The following is a 20364-nucleotide window of genomic DNA, read 5'->3' on the forward strand; positions in this document are numbered from 1 at the left end:
ACACTCATTCTCTTATCTGAACACATTCCAGTTGGGATTCAGGCCTCATCATGGGATTGAAACTGGCTTGGTCACAAAGAGGCATTCATCACTCTGATACCCAAACTGAATACAGATAGAGCTCAAGTAAAGAATTACCGACCAATTTCTTTGTTGAATGTGGATTATAATATATTTGCAAATATTTTGGCTACAAGACTGAAGAAGGTTTTGAATAAGCACATACATAAAGATCAATCAGGTTTTTTACCTGAGAAGCATATGAAAGATAATATTAGGAATATAATGGATGTGCTGGAAAGAATACTAAAGCAATGTTAATGTTTATTGATGCAGAGAAAGCCTTTGATAATGTTTCTTGGAGTTTTATGAAACAGAACTTGTGTAATATGGGGATCGGTCAAAAAAATTTAAATGGTATTAATGCAATTTACTTTGAGCAGAAAGCAAAAATTATAATTAAAAATGTGGTCTCAGAAGAAATTAGGGTTGAGAAGGGAACCAGGCAAGGGTGCCCACTTTCCCCTCTGCTTTTTATTTCTGTCCTAGAGGTGCTGTTGAATATGATAAGGAAAGATTAGGAAGGTAAAGGCATCGTAGTCGGAACTAAACAATATAAGTTAAAAGCCTTAGCTGATGATTTGGTATTGACTTTACAGGACCCTGAGATCAGTGCAATCAAAGCACTGAAGATAATTCAAGAGTCCAGACAAGTTGCAGGTTTCAAATTGAATAAGAATAAAACCAAAGTTTTAGGGGGGGAAATTAACGATACATGAAAAACGTAATTTAGAGGAAACCACAGGGCTGAAGTTTGCGAAAAAGGTGAAATATCTGGGTGTAAATATGACTGCCAAAAAATTGAATTTGTACAAAGAGGACAATGAAAAGTTATGGAAAGATATCAAAAGAGATTTGGATATCTGGACAAGGTTGAAACTATCTTTGTTGGGCCAAATTTCTGCAATAAAGATGAATGTTTTGCCTAAGTTGTTTTTGTTTTTGTTTTGTTTTTTGTTCCAAGTACTTCCTATCATTGATAAGCTGAATTGTTTTAAGGAATGGCAAAAGGTATTATCTAAATTTATCTGGCAGGGGGAAAAACCCAGAATTAAGTTTAAATTATTAACAGATGTGAAAGAGAGAGGGGGTTTCTCTCTGCCAGATATAAGGATTTACTTTGAAGCTGCAGCCTTTTGCTGGTTGAAAGAATGGCTTTTATTGGAAGATACAGATGTTTTAGATTTGGAAGGTTTTGATAATGTATTTGGTTTGAAATGCTTCGTAATAAACTGCTTCCATTCCAAAAACAAAAGTTCAATGCAGATTGGTTCTGCAATCCCCCCCCCACTGTGTGTCGATTTGAAAAAAAGATGTAGGTAGTCTCACCCATGTGGTGTGTGTACCCAGACCTGCCCAATGGCATTGTGGGTAGGCCTATACCAAGAATGCAATCACCTCTTTCTCCTTCATTCATCTGGGTTGTGTGCAGGGAGGGAGAGGTGTAGATTATTTCTTCAAGGGGGGTTTTCAAATGTGTATCAAGTAACCACTCACAGCCTTATGGACAGCAAGATCTTGAATCAGATGAGAGGGGTACAAATAATAAAATTATTATGATGATTCATTAGATTGAAAATGGCATGTTGAAGATGAACATGAATGATTAGGAATTGAGGGGGGAAACTACATTTTTGTGCTGCAAATGTGTTGGTGTGTTTGCAGCTAAAGGCTACTGTAGTGTGTTATACTCTGCATAAGGAAGATCGTTCAAAATACAGTTCCAAGGGCTTCCGGTTCCACACTGCCTTAATGGAGGCAGCCTCCATGACAACAGGAGATCATTGGCGAAGGAAAAATAAGGATGATTCATCTTGGTACCTGACTCTCGCTGCAGCATGGAGGCAGGGAAACGCTGAGTGCAAAAGCACTTCACCTGCCAAAAACCCTCCAACACCGCCATTAAGAAGCAGACCAAAGTAAAGGTGCATGCTAGAAGAGATGAGATCACAAACTGTGGAACAAACCAACTGTAAAGACCTTAAGGTTTGAACTTGAGATAAGACTTCACTCAGTACAAAAGGCTAGGGAGGAGCCTATGGTTTCTTTATTGAAAGTTTTCTTCTCTATATTTACTATTCAGCAACCCTCCTCTGAATATTAGTTTACATTATATTTGTACAAGTGAGGTGGAAGAAATTGGATTATAAATATGGAATATAACAGCAAACAGAACTGTGTGTGTAAAAAAAGGAAAAGGGGAAGGAGGCTCTATTTTGCAAAAGGTTTACGATAGAAACTTAGAGCTGACTCTTCCCCATCCTTTATTATTGAAGTGCAGTTTTTAAAAGCGAGTTTCGTTTCGGTGTGCAAATCAGTTTGATTCTCTGGAACCATTAAAAGTTCTCTTTGGGGAAACTTCCCAGAGCAACACCCGAAGCTTTTGCACTTGCTACCGAGGTGACTGAGACACGACCAGGCTTCACTCCTCCTTTTGGGGACCACCTCGTGGCACCATCTTCAGAACTATTGGTTTCTCCGGCACTAAAAAGGCTTTGTTGCTCATCTTAAGGGGAATCTGCAGCAGGGTGAGAATCGAGAGAGCAATCAGCACATCAGTCAACCCATCTTAACATCAAGACCCCAGCAGAAGATCACAGGGGAGTTTCCCTGGCTTAAATCAAAACATGCAGTATGATGCTATCTATGCCTTGGGCACTGGTGCCAGACATTGAAACTCCAAGTGTCATGCCCCTTGCCCCTTCCTTTTACACACACACACAAACACACACACACACCATCCAGCCTCCTCACCGGAGTTTCCTTGCAGACCCTGAAGGAAAAATGCTGCATCAGGATTGCAATGGCCACCTTCATCGTGACGAGAGCAAACCTCATTCCCAGGCAGTTCCGGGGACCAGCTCCAAAGGGCAGGTATAGGTAGGGATCCACTTGATCCTTGTTCTCTTTGCTGAACCTGGTTGCATTCACAGAGATGAGAGAAATGGAGGCTGGGTAAGGAACCAGAACGGGCAGATCTGATGCATTGATAGGAGAGGCAAAAGAAGAAGAAGGCAGCAGCTCAGGGCTCACAACAAGGGGACATTGTTCACCACCAGCTGGTTCTCAGTTGCTGTTCCTCAGCTGCATCCACCAGCTGAATCAAGCGGGGACGATGCTGCGTAGTGTCGCGCAAATGGGGGTCATGAGTGCAGTACCCACTGGTACCACCTATGGTGTCTGTGATGCAAAAGGTCCCCTCCAGAGTCTCTTTGCTCTTCCTGCTCAGATTACACTGTTTGAAGAGACCCCTTTTATTATGGCCAGGATGGAGCAAATTCCCCCCCATGGACTGGGCAGGTAGGGTGGAGGTGTGTCGGGAGGGAAGGAGTGCAGAGCCAGCAAGACACATGGCTGCCAATGCTGCTGGCACTGATGGCAGTGGAGATACTTCTCCCTGGCTTGGCGGCTCAGCCACCTTCCAGCTTAGCCAGGACAGCTGGCCAGGCCAAAAGGAGAAGGAGGCGCCACCCAGCCCCAAAGGTAAGGTTACCAGATGTCCCCGTTTCCCGGGAACAGTCCCCAGATTTACAAATCAGTCCCCTGACAAAATCCTATCATTCCGACTCATTTCAATGAAGTGTCCCCGGATTCACTGAAAAAAATCTGGTAACCTTGCCCAAAGGCCCAGCCAGGATTCAGCTTGCCTCCCTGTGGCTCTGGAAGGTGGCAGGACCTCAGACAAGAGAGGGAGTGGCTGGATGCGCCCTTCTCAGGCTTTTGTGCCCAGGGGTCAGGATTGCATGCCAACCCTCAAATTCTAACTAGGGGAGGGCAGTGCCTCCTTTCCCAGCCCCCACGCCTTCTGAACAATAGCCATTCTGTGCCACATTGCGACGAGAAAGTGGGTTTTGCTGGACAGGTTGGTTCAACAAGTGTTTCTTGTTTCTTTCTTTCCCTGCCAGTAATTGGTTAACGAACGGCAGCCTCTGATTGGCCATGGTTCCAGGAGGAAGAGTTTAAAAGGAGAGGATTTGAAGAGAGACAGGGAGTTGGAGTTGGAATTGAGGGTGGAGAGGTTGGGAGATAGGTAGGGAGGCAGGTTAGGAGAGATAATAAATGACAAGATGAAAGGTTTTTTTAAAAAAATAAATAAATTGAAAGATGATCCAAAAGGAACTCCCTTAAGAGAATCAAGTCTTTTTGTCTTAAGGCAGTCTTTAAAAGAATCATTGCCAAAATAATTTTTATATATATATATATATATATATATATATATATATATATATATATATATATATATAAAATTCCAGTAGCACCTTAAAGACCAACTAGGTATAATCTTTTTCAGATACTCTGAAGCAGAGGTCGCTTCAGCCTTATAACTGTTGATGGCAGTTGGTTCCACAGGGAAGGGCAAAAGATTTCTAAAGGGATAGATGACCAAAATTAGTTTTAGCATGTATAATGGGACATGAATCTTATATCTCTATTTAGACCAGGTCTTGCCATAGTTTTTAGTTTGGTAATGAGTTGTAATTCCGCAACTTCTCTTCCAAGTGTATTTCTTTTGCAATAAGACAGCTATTTTAAGATCCTGTACAGAATGCCCTGGGAGACTGAAGTGTTCTCCTACTGGTTTCTCTGTTTTATGATTCCTGGGTAGGAGACAGGTTGAGGTAAAAGGGGTGAAGGGGAGAAAGAGTTGATTCCAAACAAAAAAAGGGAAGAACTTCCGCTCTGAGCGTATTGTGAAGGACAAAGTGTAGGAGGAATAGACCAGAATTTTACTGGGAGGCAGAGATTGAGGCAGGAGAAGTAGGAGCTGGAAAGGAAGTGCCTCCTTGGGACTCAGTCCAGTCCGGAGGGGAGAGATTCTTCTGAGGAAAAGAAGGAACTCCCAGACCCAGTGAAGGGATGTGAAGATCCCTTTGGTCTATTACTTGAAGTTCCTCAGGAGCAGGATTGTTAAAGGGGGTGGGTAGCTGAAAGAAAGTATCACCTTATAAAGGAACCAACCTGCAGGCGTGTACAAAGTCCATTTCGGGGGCCTCATCCAGCCCCTGTGGTAGTTTATTTCCTGGGGTAAAATCGTAAAAAAAAACCTCAACAAATTCAATCCTAAAAAAAAGCAGCTCAACAGCTTCAACCCTTTGGTCGGCCCTCACAGCCCTTCACTTCATCAAATCTGGCCCTCTTTGAAAAAAGTTTGGACCCCACTGCGTATAACGCAACCAAAAACAACTGAGGATGAGTTAAAGTGAAATAGCATTGCATTCCTGAAGTAACCTAAGTTTTTTTCACTTGTGTTACATACTATCTTGCCTTAAATAAATCCTTATTGTTTATTTAAAGAAAACCGGCCTGAGACTCCAATTTACCAGGTTTCCCCTCACAACGGTCCCCCATAGGATAATCTGGGTTAGACTTTTAAGGAGAAAAAACCCTTCGGGTAAATGGTTGCTCAGTGGGGTGGGGGCAAATTATCTGAGTGAGAACGGGCCCAACGGCTTGAGAGGGAAAAATGCTGTTTTTATTATTGTAGCATATTACTTGGTGGCAGCGCCATGATACGAAGTTAAAACCCACACAGAAACGTACCCAGAGACACAGAACAACCGGTTTAATAAAGTACTGAAGTTATTTTATTAAAAGAAGGAAAATTTCCTGTCAGAAAATGACCAGCAAGCGGCAAGCGAAAGAGACTCGGAATAACCCAGTGCAGGGAGCTACTGCATCTGAGGAAAATCCTAGTACTGAGTTAGAAATGATGAGGTTAAGGTTAGAATTCGCTGGAGTTGAAGCAGAGAAAGAAAAGGCAAAATTAGCAGCTGAACAAGCCAGAACTGCAGCTGACATTCAGTTAGCACAGATACAGACTGACAGAGATATGGCACAGAGAGAGAGCAGATTAGCTCAGGAGGAGAAAGAGAAAGAAAGAGATGCCAGATTAGCCCAAGAATACAGGGAAAGGGAGGCCAAGATGGCCCATGAAAAAGATATGTTTCTTTTAAAAATGGAGGAAATTAAGCTGAGGGCAGAACTGCCACAGCCATTGTTGGGGGGTGGAGATTTTACCTCGGCTAATGTAAAGAGGTTTCCAAAGTGTGTAAAAGGTGATGATGTACATACAGGCATTCCTATTAAGTTTTGAATGGACCTGTAAAGACTTAAGTATTTCTGAGGAAAACTGGATGCATACACCCACAGGGATGTGGAATTTTGAGTGAAATATACTCAGATCTAAGAGAAGATGAAACCTCTGGTTACCTCACATATAAAGAGAGAGTGGAAGTGATGTCTGTTTTATTTTCACCTCCAGCCAGGCATCTGCAAAATGCTGATATCCTGGCTGGCATTGTGATGTTTGTATATGCCTTCATCACAGTTGAATTCTATTACAGTTTAATTGCTATGTTTCCATGTCTTGAGTCCCTGTCTAGAAAAAATGTGGGATATAAATAAATGTACTAAAATGGTGGTGATGATGATGTCAGCAGTCCAGCTGAGGCTGAAATCAGGAGCAGCTGATGATCTACTAGTGGTTGGGTAGATCTTGGACTCATGTCATATGAACACTTGGCCTTTCATCAGGTGCACAAGGCTTTTGGGGGGGTTGGGGTTGGGAGGGTTACCTTTCAGGTCTGAATTCGTCGGGTTCCGGCCAGTGTTCAGGATCCCGGTGAAGCGTGTAAGGCGGGATAATCACAGTCATGCCTTTCAAGATAGTAACCCCATTGATTTCTACATCTTTCTTGCAGATCCTTTGCCGCCGTCCTCCAAGGGGATACATCCTTTGCGTTTCACTCAGGACCATGTCAAGATATTCCAGTTGCATGATGGCATCGTACGTGAGAGGAGCCTTTGGGGGGATTCAAGGGGGAAGGTTAGCTGCAACCGGTGGGACCCTGAACCAGCCTGACACAGAGACCTTCAGAAGGAAAGATCTCAGTTGAGGTGGCCTTATTCTGAGATTTCTGTCCATAAATGTGACAATCTCCACGGGTTGCACTGGCAGAGGAAGGCGGATGTGGGGCATGAGGTACGCACCGGGTGTCAGCCGTGAGGGCAGGTGATATTGCTGCGCCAAACACACCCACACCCCGCTCGCTGTGCGGGCAGCTGGCTCCGCCCCCGCAGGCCAGCTAGCCCCACCCCCGCAGATCCAGGTGCCAAGGCAGGTAGCTTCGCCCCTGCATTCAACAGCTGCACAGGTGGAATGCAACTTATGCAACTGGTCTGTTTCTCTCTCCACTGCCCCAATCTAACATGGCTCAGGTGCTAAGATCCTCAGGTGAGCACCTTCTCTTCATCCCATCAACATCAGAAGCCCAGCTGGCGATGACTCAAGAGAGACAGGGCCTTTTCTGTGGCTGCTCTGAGATTGCACTATTCCCTCCCAAGAGAGGATAGACTGGCTCCCTCTCTGTCATCCCTCTGCCAGCAGGCTAAGACCTTCCAGTTCAAACAGGCCTTTGAAATCTAAGGTCCAGGTGGGCTGATGTCAGGGCAAACTGGTACTAAATTGTGTTTTGGTGTATTTTCACTTTAGTTTCTAACTGGTTCATTTTTATTACTCCTCTGTCCCTGCCCCCCAAATTAGATAAATAACTCTCCTGTAACTCCCCCACCCAAAAAACCTTCTCCATTAGGTCCGGCCTCACCTTTGCAACCCACACATTCTCACCTTGTTGGGCAGTACGGTATCTATCTCATCTTGAAGCTTCTGCTGGACATCTGGGTGAGTGGCCAAGAGGTAGGCAGCATAACCCAGGGAGTTGCTGGTGGGTTCGTATCCAGCAAAGACAAAGATGAAGGACTGGGCCAGGATTTCAGTGTCAGTCAAGCCTGAAAACAAGCAGAAGTGAAAACAAGTACAAGTACAAGCCTTTACCACTGAGTGTAATGACAAGGCAGAGTAGGGCCTTTTAGGTTGTGGCTCTCTTTCTGTGCAAAACTCTCCCCAGCAAGGTCTGCCAAGCGCCTTCACTGACCTCTTTTTAGCACCAGGGAAAGGCTTCCCCCTGGCTTTTGATAGACTGAGATGATGCTTTGCTGCTACTAGTCTGCTGCCCAAGCTTCCTATGGCTTTTTATGGGACCTGCTTTGTTCTGTTTTGTGCTATAATATATTTATATTTAAAATATGCTGTGAGTCACTGCAAGAAGATCAAACCTATCCATTCTTAGGGAAATAGGCCCTGAGTGCTCACTAGAAGGACAGATCCTGAAGCTGAGGCTCTAATACTTTGGCCACCTCCCTGGAAAAGACCCTGATGTTGGGAAAGATTGAGGGCACAAGGAGAAGGGGACGACAGAGGACGAGATGGTTGGACAGTGTTCTCGAAGCTACCAGCATGAGTTTGACCAAACTGCGGGAGGCAGTGGAAGACAGGAGTGCCTGGCGTGCTCTGCTCCAGGGGGTCACGAAGAGTCGGACACGACTAAACAACAACAACAAAGTCACTTGGAGACCTTTGAGTTACAAGAGACTGAAAAGTCATTATCATCAACAACATACGTAGTGTTAGAAGACTGTGTGGGGTTGGTTTGGAATCGTGTCTGTGGGCGCAGTCTTGTTTCTGGCATCCTTCTGTCTTGAGAGACGATGGAGTGTGCCTCTGGGGATGAAGTCAAATCTGTGTATTTGCAGCACTGAAGTGACCCCTCCAGGACCCCAAGCCTGGGCAGTGTGTCTGGAGGTCCTGGGCTGCCCAGAAGACCAGAACCCCCCTCTTGGCCTTGCTGATGTCCAAAGGAAAGCAGAGCAAGACATTTGGCAGCAGCCTGGCTGCAGGAGTTGCTGGAAGGAGGCGTACAAGGCGCCATCCAATTGTCTTAGGGATTTCGCTCTGAATTTCTGCAGGGTTTACTCCTCAGCCTTTTCTTCTCCCAAAGATATCTCACCAAAGTTTAGGATCAGAGTTTTCCCACTCCTAGATGGGCTGCCTTCCCAGGTGGAGGAGACCCATTTGCTCCTCACTTCCCTCCACAGCACATGCAGAAACTGTCGTAGGACACACTATTGGTCTCTTCCACTCAATCTGCTGGAGCCTGTCTTCAACTACCAGACTTTTAGAAGACATCTGAAGGCAGCCCTGTTTAGGGAAGCTTTTAATGTTTGGCAGACTATTGTATTTTAATATTTTGTTGGAAGCTGCCCAGAGTGGCTGGGGAAACCTAGCCAGATGGGCGAGGTATAAATAATAGATGATGATGATGATGATGATGATGATGATGATGATGATGATGATTCAGGTGCAAGTGAAGTTCCTAAGTCATCGAGGATTTGGGCAATTTCAACTCCTCAGGAAAGACAACTCGGGAACATGATCTGTGTAGGCAACATTCATTGCACTGCATTTTTCAAACTGGGATAGGCAATTTCAAGTCTTCAGGAAATACAACTTCCCTTCAGGTCAGTTAAATTGTGTGGCATTACCTTTATAGGAGTGGTTCAAGCCATTGCTCTGATGGTCAGTCTTGGCACTTTGGGAGTCAATCATCAGCTGCAGGAAGTCCACCCGGCCCTAACCAGAAAACAAATAAACCAGTGGAGGAAATGTGTGGCAGAGAGATGGTTTGAAGCCCCTGGTTTTTTAAAGGGCTAAATACAGCCGTGAGAACTGGCCCCCTTTGCCCTTGAGGACAGTGGCCGTGTGATCATCTCACTGTACTTAGGCACAACCGGACATACTGAGGGGGTAAGAGAGTCAAGATATTAGGCTGTTTTGTGGAGCAAAAAGCAGTGAAGCAGCACAGAGAAAAGTTGACACCTAGGGGATTTTTCAGTGAAAAATCACACCCACACACAAAATGAAAGCCCTTTTCCATGTCAAAGATATTCACCCCCAAATTACGGCACAATTCTTACCTTTTGCCCTTCTTTCTGCCGCGTTTCCTTCATTTTTTCGAAGGACCTTGAAAAGAAGCTTAAAGCTTCTGCGTTGAATAAATTCACATTCATTAATTTGAGAAGAGGAGTCAAGAATGGGAACACGGCTGCAAGAGACAGAAATCGTACGGTGAACAGGAATCAACTTTCCTGAAGCAAAGCATTAGACTGAGGACTAACAGGTAAGTTACACCATCTATTGTGAATGTGGGGCAGTCCTAACCCTACTTGGCCAACTCCCCTGGCAACGCCCCCCCCCCCACAGCTGGGATTGGTTAATTGACGATGCTAGGCGGGAAGCTCCAGGTATCCAGCTGGGGGTGAGGGTGGGGGCAAAGCCAGTTCTTAGAATAATCCTCACAATATTTTAGATGCAAGTGCAGTCTAGAAAGAAATCCTATTTTGGAAAGGCCATCATGGCTCAATGGTCGACCCACATTTGGTCCTTGTGACCAGGCTGGGCTGGGAATGGCCCCTGTCAGAAACCCTGGAGGACCTAGTAGAAAAATCTGTAGAAAATTCTGTGCTTGATGGACCAGTTATTATGTTTCCATAATAACCAGACTGCAAACTTCCACTGGGCCATCAGAAATCAGAAGCCAACCTACCTATCAAAACGAAGCGTAGATCAAAAGATCCAAACTTGGTCACCTTCTTGATCTCCTTGACAAAAGGATCTGCAGGGTTGTTCATAGAGTCAATATTCACACCAAACGAAGTACTGGTGACAACATCCATGCTGTAGGCCCCAAAGATGCTAGGGAGGGAACAGAGTAGCCAAATCAGGCTCTCAGTATACAGTGGTACCTTGGGTTACATACGCTTCAGGTTACAGACTCCGCTAACCTAGAAATATTACCTCAGGTTAAGAACTTTGCTTCAGGGTGAGAACAGACATCGTGCTCTGGCAGCGCGGCGGCAGCAGGAGGCCTCATTAGCTAAAGTGGTACCTCAGGTTAAGAACAGTTTCAGGTTGAGAACGGACCTCTGGAACAAATTAAGTACTTAACCCGAGGTACCACTGTACTTAGGATTTTCCATAGGCCTGTTTCTGGCCACCCAATGTGATCTGGATTCGCCTCAAAGGCAGCCCACATGGTATGCTATGCTATTTTTGACTGAGGCCTTTCCTGACTCAAACCACTTACTCCTTCATAACCACGAATTCATTCTTTTCCACTTTCTTCTGAACGTTTTGCATCAAAACCTCCCCGTAGTGTTTGATGATGGGAAACATCTGAAGTACAAATCAATGAACAGAGATGTCAACACCTATTGGCAATTTCAGACTGAACAGTTTGAGTGGTGCTTGAACTGTACAACCCATATTTACCAGTGGAAATACTTAATACTTAATATCTTTTTCCTTTTTTTACCTCCTTGAGCTTCCCGCTGGTGAAGGTTGGAGAGAGAATAGTGCGAATCCTCTTCCATTGTTCGTCCTTTGCCAGTGAGACGGCAGACTCCAAGATCCCAACTAAATCTATATCCTAGAGGAAGCAAAACAGTTTGGAACCAATGAGTGGCAAAGTCAGGTTTTGAACTCATGACAGATGTGGAACCAATAATATCCAACAGGGAATTGTAAACGGAATAAACATGGAGGGCAGTGATGGCTGGGTGGCAAAGTTCACAGTTGACTTTGGGAGAGGGATTAATCTGCCCTCCCCATTACCCCAGTTTGGTGCCAATGGAGTGACATATAGAAACTCTCCTACTTCCATGATGCTATTGTACAGCTTAAGAAGTGAATGCCTACCCGGCGGTTGGTGAAAGTGGTATAACACTCTTTCACGAGGACAGCTTTTATAATAGCCGGATCCAGCGTAGCTAACATAGGCTTTCGGCCCTCGTAAATCCTGGATTAAGAGTAAAGAATGGTATGTTTTTGAGATCCCAAAGAGATCCAGTTGCAGATGTAGCATTTTCCTGCCCCAGATCATTTCCTCCTTGGGATCAAGCAATGGGATTTGGGTTAACATGAGAAATACAAGCAGGTCATAAAAGGTCACTTACCCCCAGGTCCTCCCATATTTCTGAAAGCACTCTGTATCAAAGTTGAAAAACCCCTGTGGAAAGACATTTAAGAAAGTTAAGAACGGCCTTTCTGAACCGGATTAAGGCTCATTTTGAGGAGCCCCTCTGATCCCAAGAGGGGGGAGCAGAAAGGGGCCTCAGGAAACCTCTTGAGCAGGGCAGGAATGTCACCAGACACTCACCTTACGATAGGACCAGATATTTCCAAAGAAAGGCAACGGCGATGGACCTGGAATGCCCAGTTTCTTGAAGACGCCATACGGCCAAAATCCATATCTGTTTATTTTGTAAAACGAGAGAGAGAGGTGCAAATCTGTCAGCAGAGCATGGAAGCCTGTCGAGGGTTCAGAGGGGAAACCTGGCAGGTTGATGCACCTGTGTGTGGGCTCCTCCTGTTAAAAAATCCCACAAGGAACTGACTTGGGCACCACAGGGCAAAAAATGAGATGATATGGGCTAATATGCAACCCAGGCCTTCAAGAGAGAAGACGAAGAAGAGGAGTTTGGATTTGATATCCCGCTTTATCACTACCCGAAGGAGTCTCCAAGTGGCTAACAATCTCCTTTCCCTTTCGTCCCCCACAACAAACACTCTGTGAGGTGAGTGATGCAGAGAGACTTCAGAGAAGTGTGACTGGCCCAAGGTCACCCAGCAGCTGCATGTGGAGGAGCAGGGATGCGAACCTGGTTCACCAGGAACTGACTTGGGCACCACAGGGCAAAAAAATTGGCACACATGAGTTTGATTAACTTTGTTGTTACATTAAGAGTCATTTTAACCTTTTTAACCAGTGGGTTTGTTTTTTTCTTTAAAATGTTTAGGAGTACTCTCATTTTGACTGAAGAAAATCACAATTTTATAGTTCAAATCAGGAAAAATAAATACAGTAAATGGGCAAAAGTACAAAGATGCACAAAATGTTTAGGGGAATATGTACCCCTGCATACCCCCCCCTGCAGAAAAAAGCACTGTTTTTACAATGAGCAAAGTCATTCTGCAATTAAAGTTGCCCAAAAACAAGGCAGGGATTTGTGGGCCCCACCTCAATAAGCTTTAAATAGGGGGTTGATGTGGGCAGAAAGCAACTGGCCTGCACAGCTCCTTCAATGAAATCACCCACCAATTCCTAGAGATCAACTTGCTGCACACCCTACTCTGCATATATACAATAATAAACAGGCTCCAAAGTCCACCAGCTGATCTCTCCCCTGCAAATCCAGCTCTTTCCTTCCCTGTTCTGTTTGTCTTTAGCAAACACCCTTGGTTTTTTGCTGTACTTTAAAAGGAACATTATTTTTATATTTGCATGTCTGAGTGTTGAGTTATATGTGAAAAAATGAAAATGTCAAGCTCAGCATCCCACCTTCCCCTCCCAACCTGAAGGCATAGCTGAGATCAGAATAAAAACAGGAGAGTTCATAAGCCCTGGAGCAGAAAGAGTCCAATCGTTGCTGCTGTCCAGGGCTGTTTTTCTAGAAAAAGAGATGCTGGAACTCACCAGGAACCTTCTCTTAGGTGCTCACCTGACAGGTGCCAGAACCCACCTGAGAGGTGGCGGAACTGAGTTCCTGGGAGTTCCCCCTGGGGAAAAAGCCCTGCTGCTGTCAATATAAAGGGAAGTGTTAGCACAGCCGCATAATACAAAATGTGACAGGTACACTTTGTCCTTCAGAGTCTTTGTTCATGGGCAGAATAAAGAGCCACTAGTCTGGTATAAAAGTCTTGGGGGGGGCAGGTTGCCCTCCCAAATTGTTTGCGTCCATTTTCCACAAAGTGCCATCTCCCAAATTATGTGATACCATTTTTGGTACATTGGTACCTTTTCCTTCTTTTCAATCTCCGGCTATCAATATTCTTGCTGCTGTTAATAAGTAATCAATTGTATGTTCATATAATAGACCTAGAGTTGTCGCGGCTGAATATACCTAACAATGATATTTCGGGTTGGGGGCGGGGTTCCAAAAAATATTTTATTAATAAATCAAAGATAAAGAGCAAAAGAAATGCTGTCACAGGAAGTTGAAAGCAGCAGAAGCAGAAGCAGATATTCTTTTTTTTAAAAAAAATTAACTGTGGGATACAATTAAATCAGAAACAGAAAGCAAACACACAAACACACACATGCTGAGTTCTATTCATATTGGGTTGCAACCATTGCTGGCCCTCCTGAGAGCAGACTCATAAAAACTAAAGGACGTGACTTAGATCTATTAATTCCAGAGGGTCTACTCTGACTGAAAGTTGGTTGGATACAACACAGAGAGCCCAACAACAGAGTAATTACATTCTGGGTAGCAAAGAGCTGGGTAGCAAAAGCTCATCCCATCCCCCACCCTCCGTAATGGCTATAGTATTCAATTAGATTGCTATAATGTTCCCAGGGGAACTGAAGGAGGCAGTGGTCCGCCCGCTTTTAAAGAAAACATCATTAGATCCTTTGTTGTTGTTGTTTAGTCGTTTAGTCGTGTCCGACTCTTCGTGACCCCATGGACCAGAGCACGCCAGGCACTTCTGTCTTCCACTGCCTCCCGCAGTTTAGTCAGACTCATGTTTGTAGCTTCGAAGACACTATCCAACCATCTCGTCCTCTGTCGTCCCCTTCTCCTTGTGCCCTCCATCTTTCCCAACATCAGGGTCTTTTCCAGGGAGTCTTCTCTTCTCATGAGGTGGCCAAAGTATTGGAGCCTCAGCTTCACGATCTGTCCTTCCAGTGAGCACTCAGGGCTGATTTCCTTAAGAATGGATAGGTTTGATCTTCTTGCAGTCCATGGGACTCTCAAGAGTCTCCTCCAGCACCATAATTCAAAAGCATCAATTCTTCGACGATCAGCCTTCTTTATGGTCCAGCTCTCACTTCCATACATCACTACTGGGAAAACCATAGCTTTTACTATACGGACCTTTGTTGGCAAGGTGATGTCTCTACTTTTTAAGATGCTGTCTAGGTTGGTCATTGCTTTCCTCCCAAGAAGCAGGCGTCTCTTAATTTCGTGGCTGCTGTCACCATCTGCAGTGATCATGGAACCCAAGAAAGTAAAATCTCTCACTGCCTCCATTTCTTCTCCTTCTATTTGCCAGGAGGTGATGGGACCAGTGGCCATGATCTTCGTTTTTTTGATGTTGAGCTTCAGACCATATTTTGCGCTCTCCTCTTTTACCCTCAATAAAAGGTTCTTTAATTCCTCCTCACTTTCTGCCATCAAGGTTGTGTCATCTGCATATCTGAGGTTGTTGATATTTCTTCCAGCAATCTTAATTCCGGCTAGGGATTCATCCAGCCCAGCCTTTCGCATGATGAATTCTGCATATAAGTTAAATAACCAGGGAGACAATATACAGCCTTGTCGTACTCCTTTCCCAATTTTGAACCAATCAGTTGTTCCATATCCAGTTCTAACTGTAGCTTCTTGTCCCACATAGAGATTTCTCAGGAGACAGATGAGGTGATCAGGCACTCCCATTTCTTTAAGAACTTGCCATAGTTTGCTGTGGTCAACACAGTCAAAGGCTTTTGCATAGTCAATGAAGCAGAAGTAGATGTCTTTCTGGAACTCTCTGGCTTTCTCCATAATCCAGCGCATGTTTGCAATTTGGTCTCTGGTTCCTCTGCCTCTTCTAAATCCAGCTTGCACTTCTGGGAGTTCTCGGTCCACATACTGCTTGAGCCTTCCTTGTAGAATTTTAAGCATAACCTTGCTAGCGTGTGAAATGAGTGCAATTGTGCGGTAGTTGGAGCATTCTTTAGCACTGCCCTTCTTTGGGATTGGGATGTAGACTGATCTTCTCCAATCCTCTGGCCACTGCTGAGTTTTCCAAACTTGCTGGCATATTGAGTGTAGCACCTTAACAGCATCATCTTTTAAAATTTTAAATAGTTCAGCTGGAATACCATCACTTCCACTGGCCTTGTTATTTGCAGTGCTTTCTAAGGCCCATTTGACTTCACTCTCCAGGATGTCTGGCTCAAGGTCAGCAACCCCACTACCTGGGGTGTACGAGGCATCCATTTCTTTCTGGTATAATTCCTCTGTGTATTCTTGCCACCTCTTCTTGATGTCTTCTGCTTCTGTTAGGTCCTTACCACTTTTGTCCTTTATTATGGCAATCTTTGAGCGAAATGTTCCTTTCATATCTCCAATTTTCTTGAACAGATCTCTGGTTCTTCCCATTCTGTTGTTTTCCTCTATTTCTTTGCATTGCTCGTTTAAGAAGGCCTTCTTGTCTCTCCTTGCTATTTTTTGGAAATCTGCATTCAATTTCCTGTATCTTTCTCTATCTCCCTCGCATTTTGCTTGCCTTCTCTCCCCCGCTATTTGTAAGGCCTCATTGGACAGCCACTTTGCTTTCTTGCATTTCCTTTTCATTGGGATGGTTTTCGTTGCTGCCTCCTGTATAATGTTGCGAGCCTCCATCCATAGTTCTTCAGGCACTCTGTCTAGCAAATCTAAATCCTTAAACCTGTTCCTCACTTCCACCGTGTATTCATAAGGGATTTGATTTAGATTGTATCTTACCGGCCCAGTGGTTTTTCCTACTTTCTTCAGTTTAAGCTTGAATTTTGCTATAAGAAGCTGATGATCCGAGCCACAGTCAGCTCCAGGTCTTGTTTTTGCTGACTGTATTGAGCTTCTCCATCTTTGGCTGCAGAGAATATAATCAATCTGATTTCGATGCTGCCCATCTGGTGATGTCCACGTGTAGAGTCGTCTCTTGTGTTGTTGGAAAAGCGTGTTTGTGATGACCAGCTTATTCTCTTGACAGAACTCTATTAGCCTTTGCCCTGCTTCATTTTGCTCTCCAAGGCCAAACTTGCCCGTTGTTCCTTTTATCTCTTGATTCCCTACTTTAGCATTCCAATCCCCTATAATGAGAAGAACATCCTTCTTTGGTGTCGCTTCTATAAGGTGTTGTAAGTCTTCATAGAATTGGTCAATTTCAGTTTCTTCAGCACCAGTAGTTGGTGCATAAACTTGGATTACTGTTATGTTAAAAGGTCTGCCTTGGATTCGTATCGAGATCATTCTATCATTTTTGAGATTGCATCCCAGTACAGCTTTCGCCACTCTTTTGTTGACTATGAGGGCCACTCCATTTCTTTTCCGGGTTTCTTGCCCACAGTAGTAGATATGATGGTCATCCGAACTGAATCCGCCCATTCCTGTCCATTTTAGTTCACTGATGCCCAGGATGTCAATATTTATTCTTGCCATCTCATTTTTGACCACATCCAACTTACCCAGGTTCATGGTTCTTACATTCCAGGTTCCTATGCAATATTTTTCTTTACAGCATTGGACTTTCCTTTCGCTTCCAGGCATATCCGCAACTGAGCGTCCTTTCGGCTTTGGCCCAGCCGCTTCATCAGCTCTGGATCTACTTGTACTTATACTCCGCTCTTCCCCAGTAGCATGTTGGACGCCTTCCGACCTGAGGGGCTCATCTTCCAGCGTCATAACTTTTATATGCCTGTTGTCTTTATCCATGGAGTTTTCTTGGCAGGGATACTGGAGTGGCTTGCCGGTTCCTCCTCCAGGTGGATCACGTTTGGTCAAAACTCTCCACTATGACCTGTTCATCTTGGGTGCCCTGCTCGGCATAGTTCATAGCTTCTCTGAGTTCTTCAAGCCCCTTCGCCACGGCAAGGCAGTGATCCATGAAGGGGATTAGATCCTTTAGATCTATCCAATTACCGCCCGGTTTTCGAATCTTCCATTCCTGGGTAAGGTGATTGAGAGAGCGGTTGCTGAACAGCTTGGTAGGTTTCTGGATGAAACATCGGCTCTGGATCCATTCCAGTCCGGCTTCCGCACTGGTCATGGGACAGAGACGGCTTTGGTCGCCCTAACAGATGATCTCCGCAGGCAGCTGGATTGAGGCGGGTCGGGCTGCTGATTCTTCTAGACCTGTCAGCAGCCTTCGACATGGTCGATCACGAACTCCTGGACCACCGCCTTGCCGACGTGGGGATCCAGGGCACAGTCCTTCAATGGCTGCGCTCGTTTCTCTCTGGTCGGGGACAGAGGGTGGCGCTTGGGGGGGAATTGTCATTGCGCCACTCCTTGGTGTGTGGAGTGCCCCAGGGTGCGATACTCTCCCCGATGCTTTTTAACATCTTTATGCGCCCCCTCGCCCAGCTTGTCCGGAGTTTTGGGCTGGGTTGCCACCAGTATGCTGATGACACCCAACTCTATCTGTTGATGGATGGCCATCCTGACTCGGCCCCAGACACACTGACCAGATGTCTGGAAGCTGTGGCTGGATGATTACGTGGGAGCCGGTTGAAGTTAAATCCTTCGAAGACAGAGGTCCTCTGGCTGGGACAGGGCGATATGGGATTGAGGGGGCAACTCCCATCTCTTGCGGGGGTGCAATTAGTGCCAGCATCATCCGTTAAGAGTTTGGGTGTAATCTTCAATACCTCCCTCTCCATGGAGGCGCAGATTGCAGCTATAACAAAGGCGGCATTTTTTCATCTCTGCCAAGCTAAGCAGTTGGCGCCTTACCTCTCTCGCCCTGACCTAGCCACTGTGATCCACGTGACGGTCACCTCCAGACTGGATTATTGTAACCCGCTCTATGTGGGGCTGCCCTTGAGACTGACCCAGAAACTCCAGCAGGTGCAGAATGCCGCAGCAAGACTCCTTACGGGGTCTTCGCTGCGAGATCACATTCATCCGGTACTATACCAGCTGCACTGGCTCCCGGTGGAGTACAGGATCAGGTTTAAGGTGCTGGTTTTAACCTTCAAAGCCCTATACGGCCTAGGACCCTCGTACCTACGGGACCGCCTCTCCTGGTATGCCCCACAGAGGAACTTACGGTCTTCAAATAAAAACATCTTGAAGGTCCCAGGCCACAGAGAGGTTAGGCTGGCCTCAACTAGAGCCAGGGCTTTTTCGGCTGCGGCTCCAGCCTGGTGGAACGCTCTGTCACAAGAGACAAGGGCCCTGCAGGACTTGACATCTTTCCGCAGGGCCTGCAAGACAGAGCTGTTCCACCAGGCCTTTGGTCAGGGCGCAGCCTGACTCCCTCCTTTGGCAATCTTTACAAAACTTTAGTTTATGGTTGCCATCAATTTTGATTTTAATTAATTTTTATAATGTTTTTATAATGTTGCACTGTTTTAGTGTTTTTTAGCCGCCCTGAGCCCGGTTTCGGCTGGGGAGGGCGGGATATAAATAAAATTTATTATTATTATTATTTACATGGCTGTGTCCATGAAAGCAGTTTAGAAAATTCCATCAGCCCAGTGATAGCCAGAAGTGTTTTGTTGATGGCCAGCTGATCAAACTGTATGAGGTCAACCTTTCATCAATCTCCAGAGTTGTCACCTTCTTCCCTAGTTTTAAGCTTTAAAGGCCTCGCAGTCCTGGGCTAGATAGAGTGGGTTAGGAATTGGCTGCTTCTGGCCAAGAACTTTGTCCTGTGTCTCCATTCCTTCTCCCTGTCCCTCAGCTGCTGAGCCATTGGGATGTGAGTTCAAAATAAAAGGCTTCTGGCATCATGGTTGGCACCCAGAAGATGGAAGCCCTTCCAAGGACCACTATTAGGTGCATGCCAAAGACAATATGCTGTGCTTCTAGAGCTGCTTCTACAACCCAACCATATGCAAGCTTCCTTGGAAGTAAATATCCTTGCAGTTCAGAGGCTGCCATCTCTTATGGCTTTCAGAAGAAGCAGCAGATTTAAAAGGCCCCCATTTCTTTTTCACAATTAGAAAACGGCCAAAGAAACGAGAAGAGAATGATACATACAGCATGAAAAGGCCCAGAAGGGCGATGAGAAGGAACCATGTCTCAGTGGAGAAGCTTCGAAGGAGATCCATCTTGTTAGCTCTTGATGGCTCTCTGCCTCTGGCTTTGATTGAGGATTTCTTCTCTATATTTGTTCAGGGCTGGAGCTCAAAGAGCAAAAACCAAAATTTCGCAATAGCTTTTGCCATCCATTCAACTTTGCTCTGATGACTGGCTGCCTCAGATCAAGCTTGCTTTGTTTGCTGTGAAAAGAGGGCGGGTGAGTTCTGCTTGCCACAGAAGAGGCAAGGACTGAGAGAGGGTGTGTTGCCTTGGCTGCCTTCTTATGTAAAAACATCTCCTGCCAAGCGCTCCAGGAGATGCATGATGTCATCTTCTGATTCCTTTTACCACAGAGCAGCTTTCGCTCACCTGGTGCCCTTCAGATCTCTGAAAAGCGAAGGGGCTGTATCATTTGGCCACCTTTTATGGGGTACAGTTGCCTTATCAAGGTGCCTGGAAGATGGAGCAAGCTTGCTTTCTGCTGCTCTGGAGGTGAGCACCCAAACTGATGGATTCAAGTTACAAGAAAGGAAATTCCATCGAAACCTTAGGGAGAATGTTTTGACTGTAAAAACTGTTTGACAGTGGAACGATCTCCCTCCAAAGGTGGTGGACTCTCCTTCCTTGGAGGCTTTT

General features: G+C 45.3%; 1 protein-coding gene across 1 annotated transcript; it reads right to left on the reverse strand.

The window, feature by feature from the left end:
- Nucleotides 1-2087: 2087 nt before the first annotated feature.
- On the reverse strand, nucleotides 2088-19841 carry LOC310749181 (cytochrome P450 3A9-like). Its single transcript, XM_083585760.1, has 13 exons — nucleotides 19687-19841; nucleotides 12114-12207; nucleotides 11911-11963; nucleotides 11654-11753; nucleotides 11271-11384; nucleotides 11043-11131; nucleotides 10503-10651; nucleotides 9874-10001; nucleotides 9442-9529; nucleotides 7688-7848; nucleotides 6636-6862; nucleotides 2815-2977; nucleotides 2088-2578 (listed from the first exon to the last, which is right to left on the reverse strand). The coding sequence occupies exons 1-13, from the start codon at nucleotides 19755-19757 to the stop codon at nucleotides 2483-2485; spliced, it is 1533 nt and encodes a 510-aa protein (XP_083441886.1). The 5' UTR covers nucleotides 19758-19841; the 3' UTR covers nucleotides 2088-2482.
- Nucleotides 19842-20364: the final 523 nt, after the last annotated feature.

Source organism: Podarcis filfolensis, assembly GCF_964270895.1.
Source record: "Podarcis filfolensis genome assembly, chromosome: 14".
Taxonomy (NCBI): Eukaryota; Metazoa; Chordata; class Lepidosauria; order Squamata; family Lacertidae; genus Podarcis; species Podarcis filfolensis.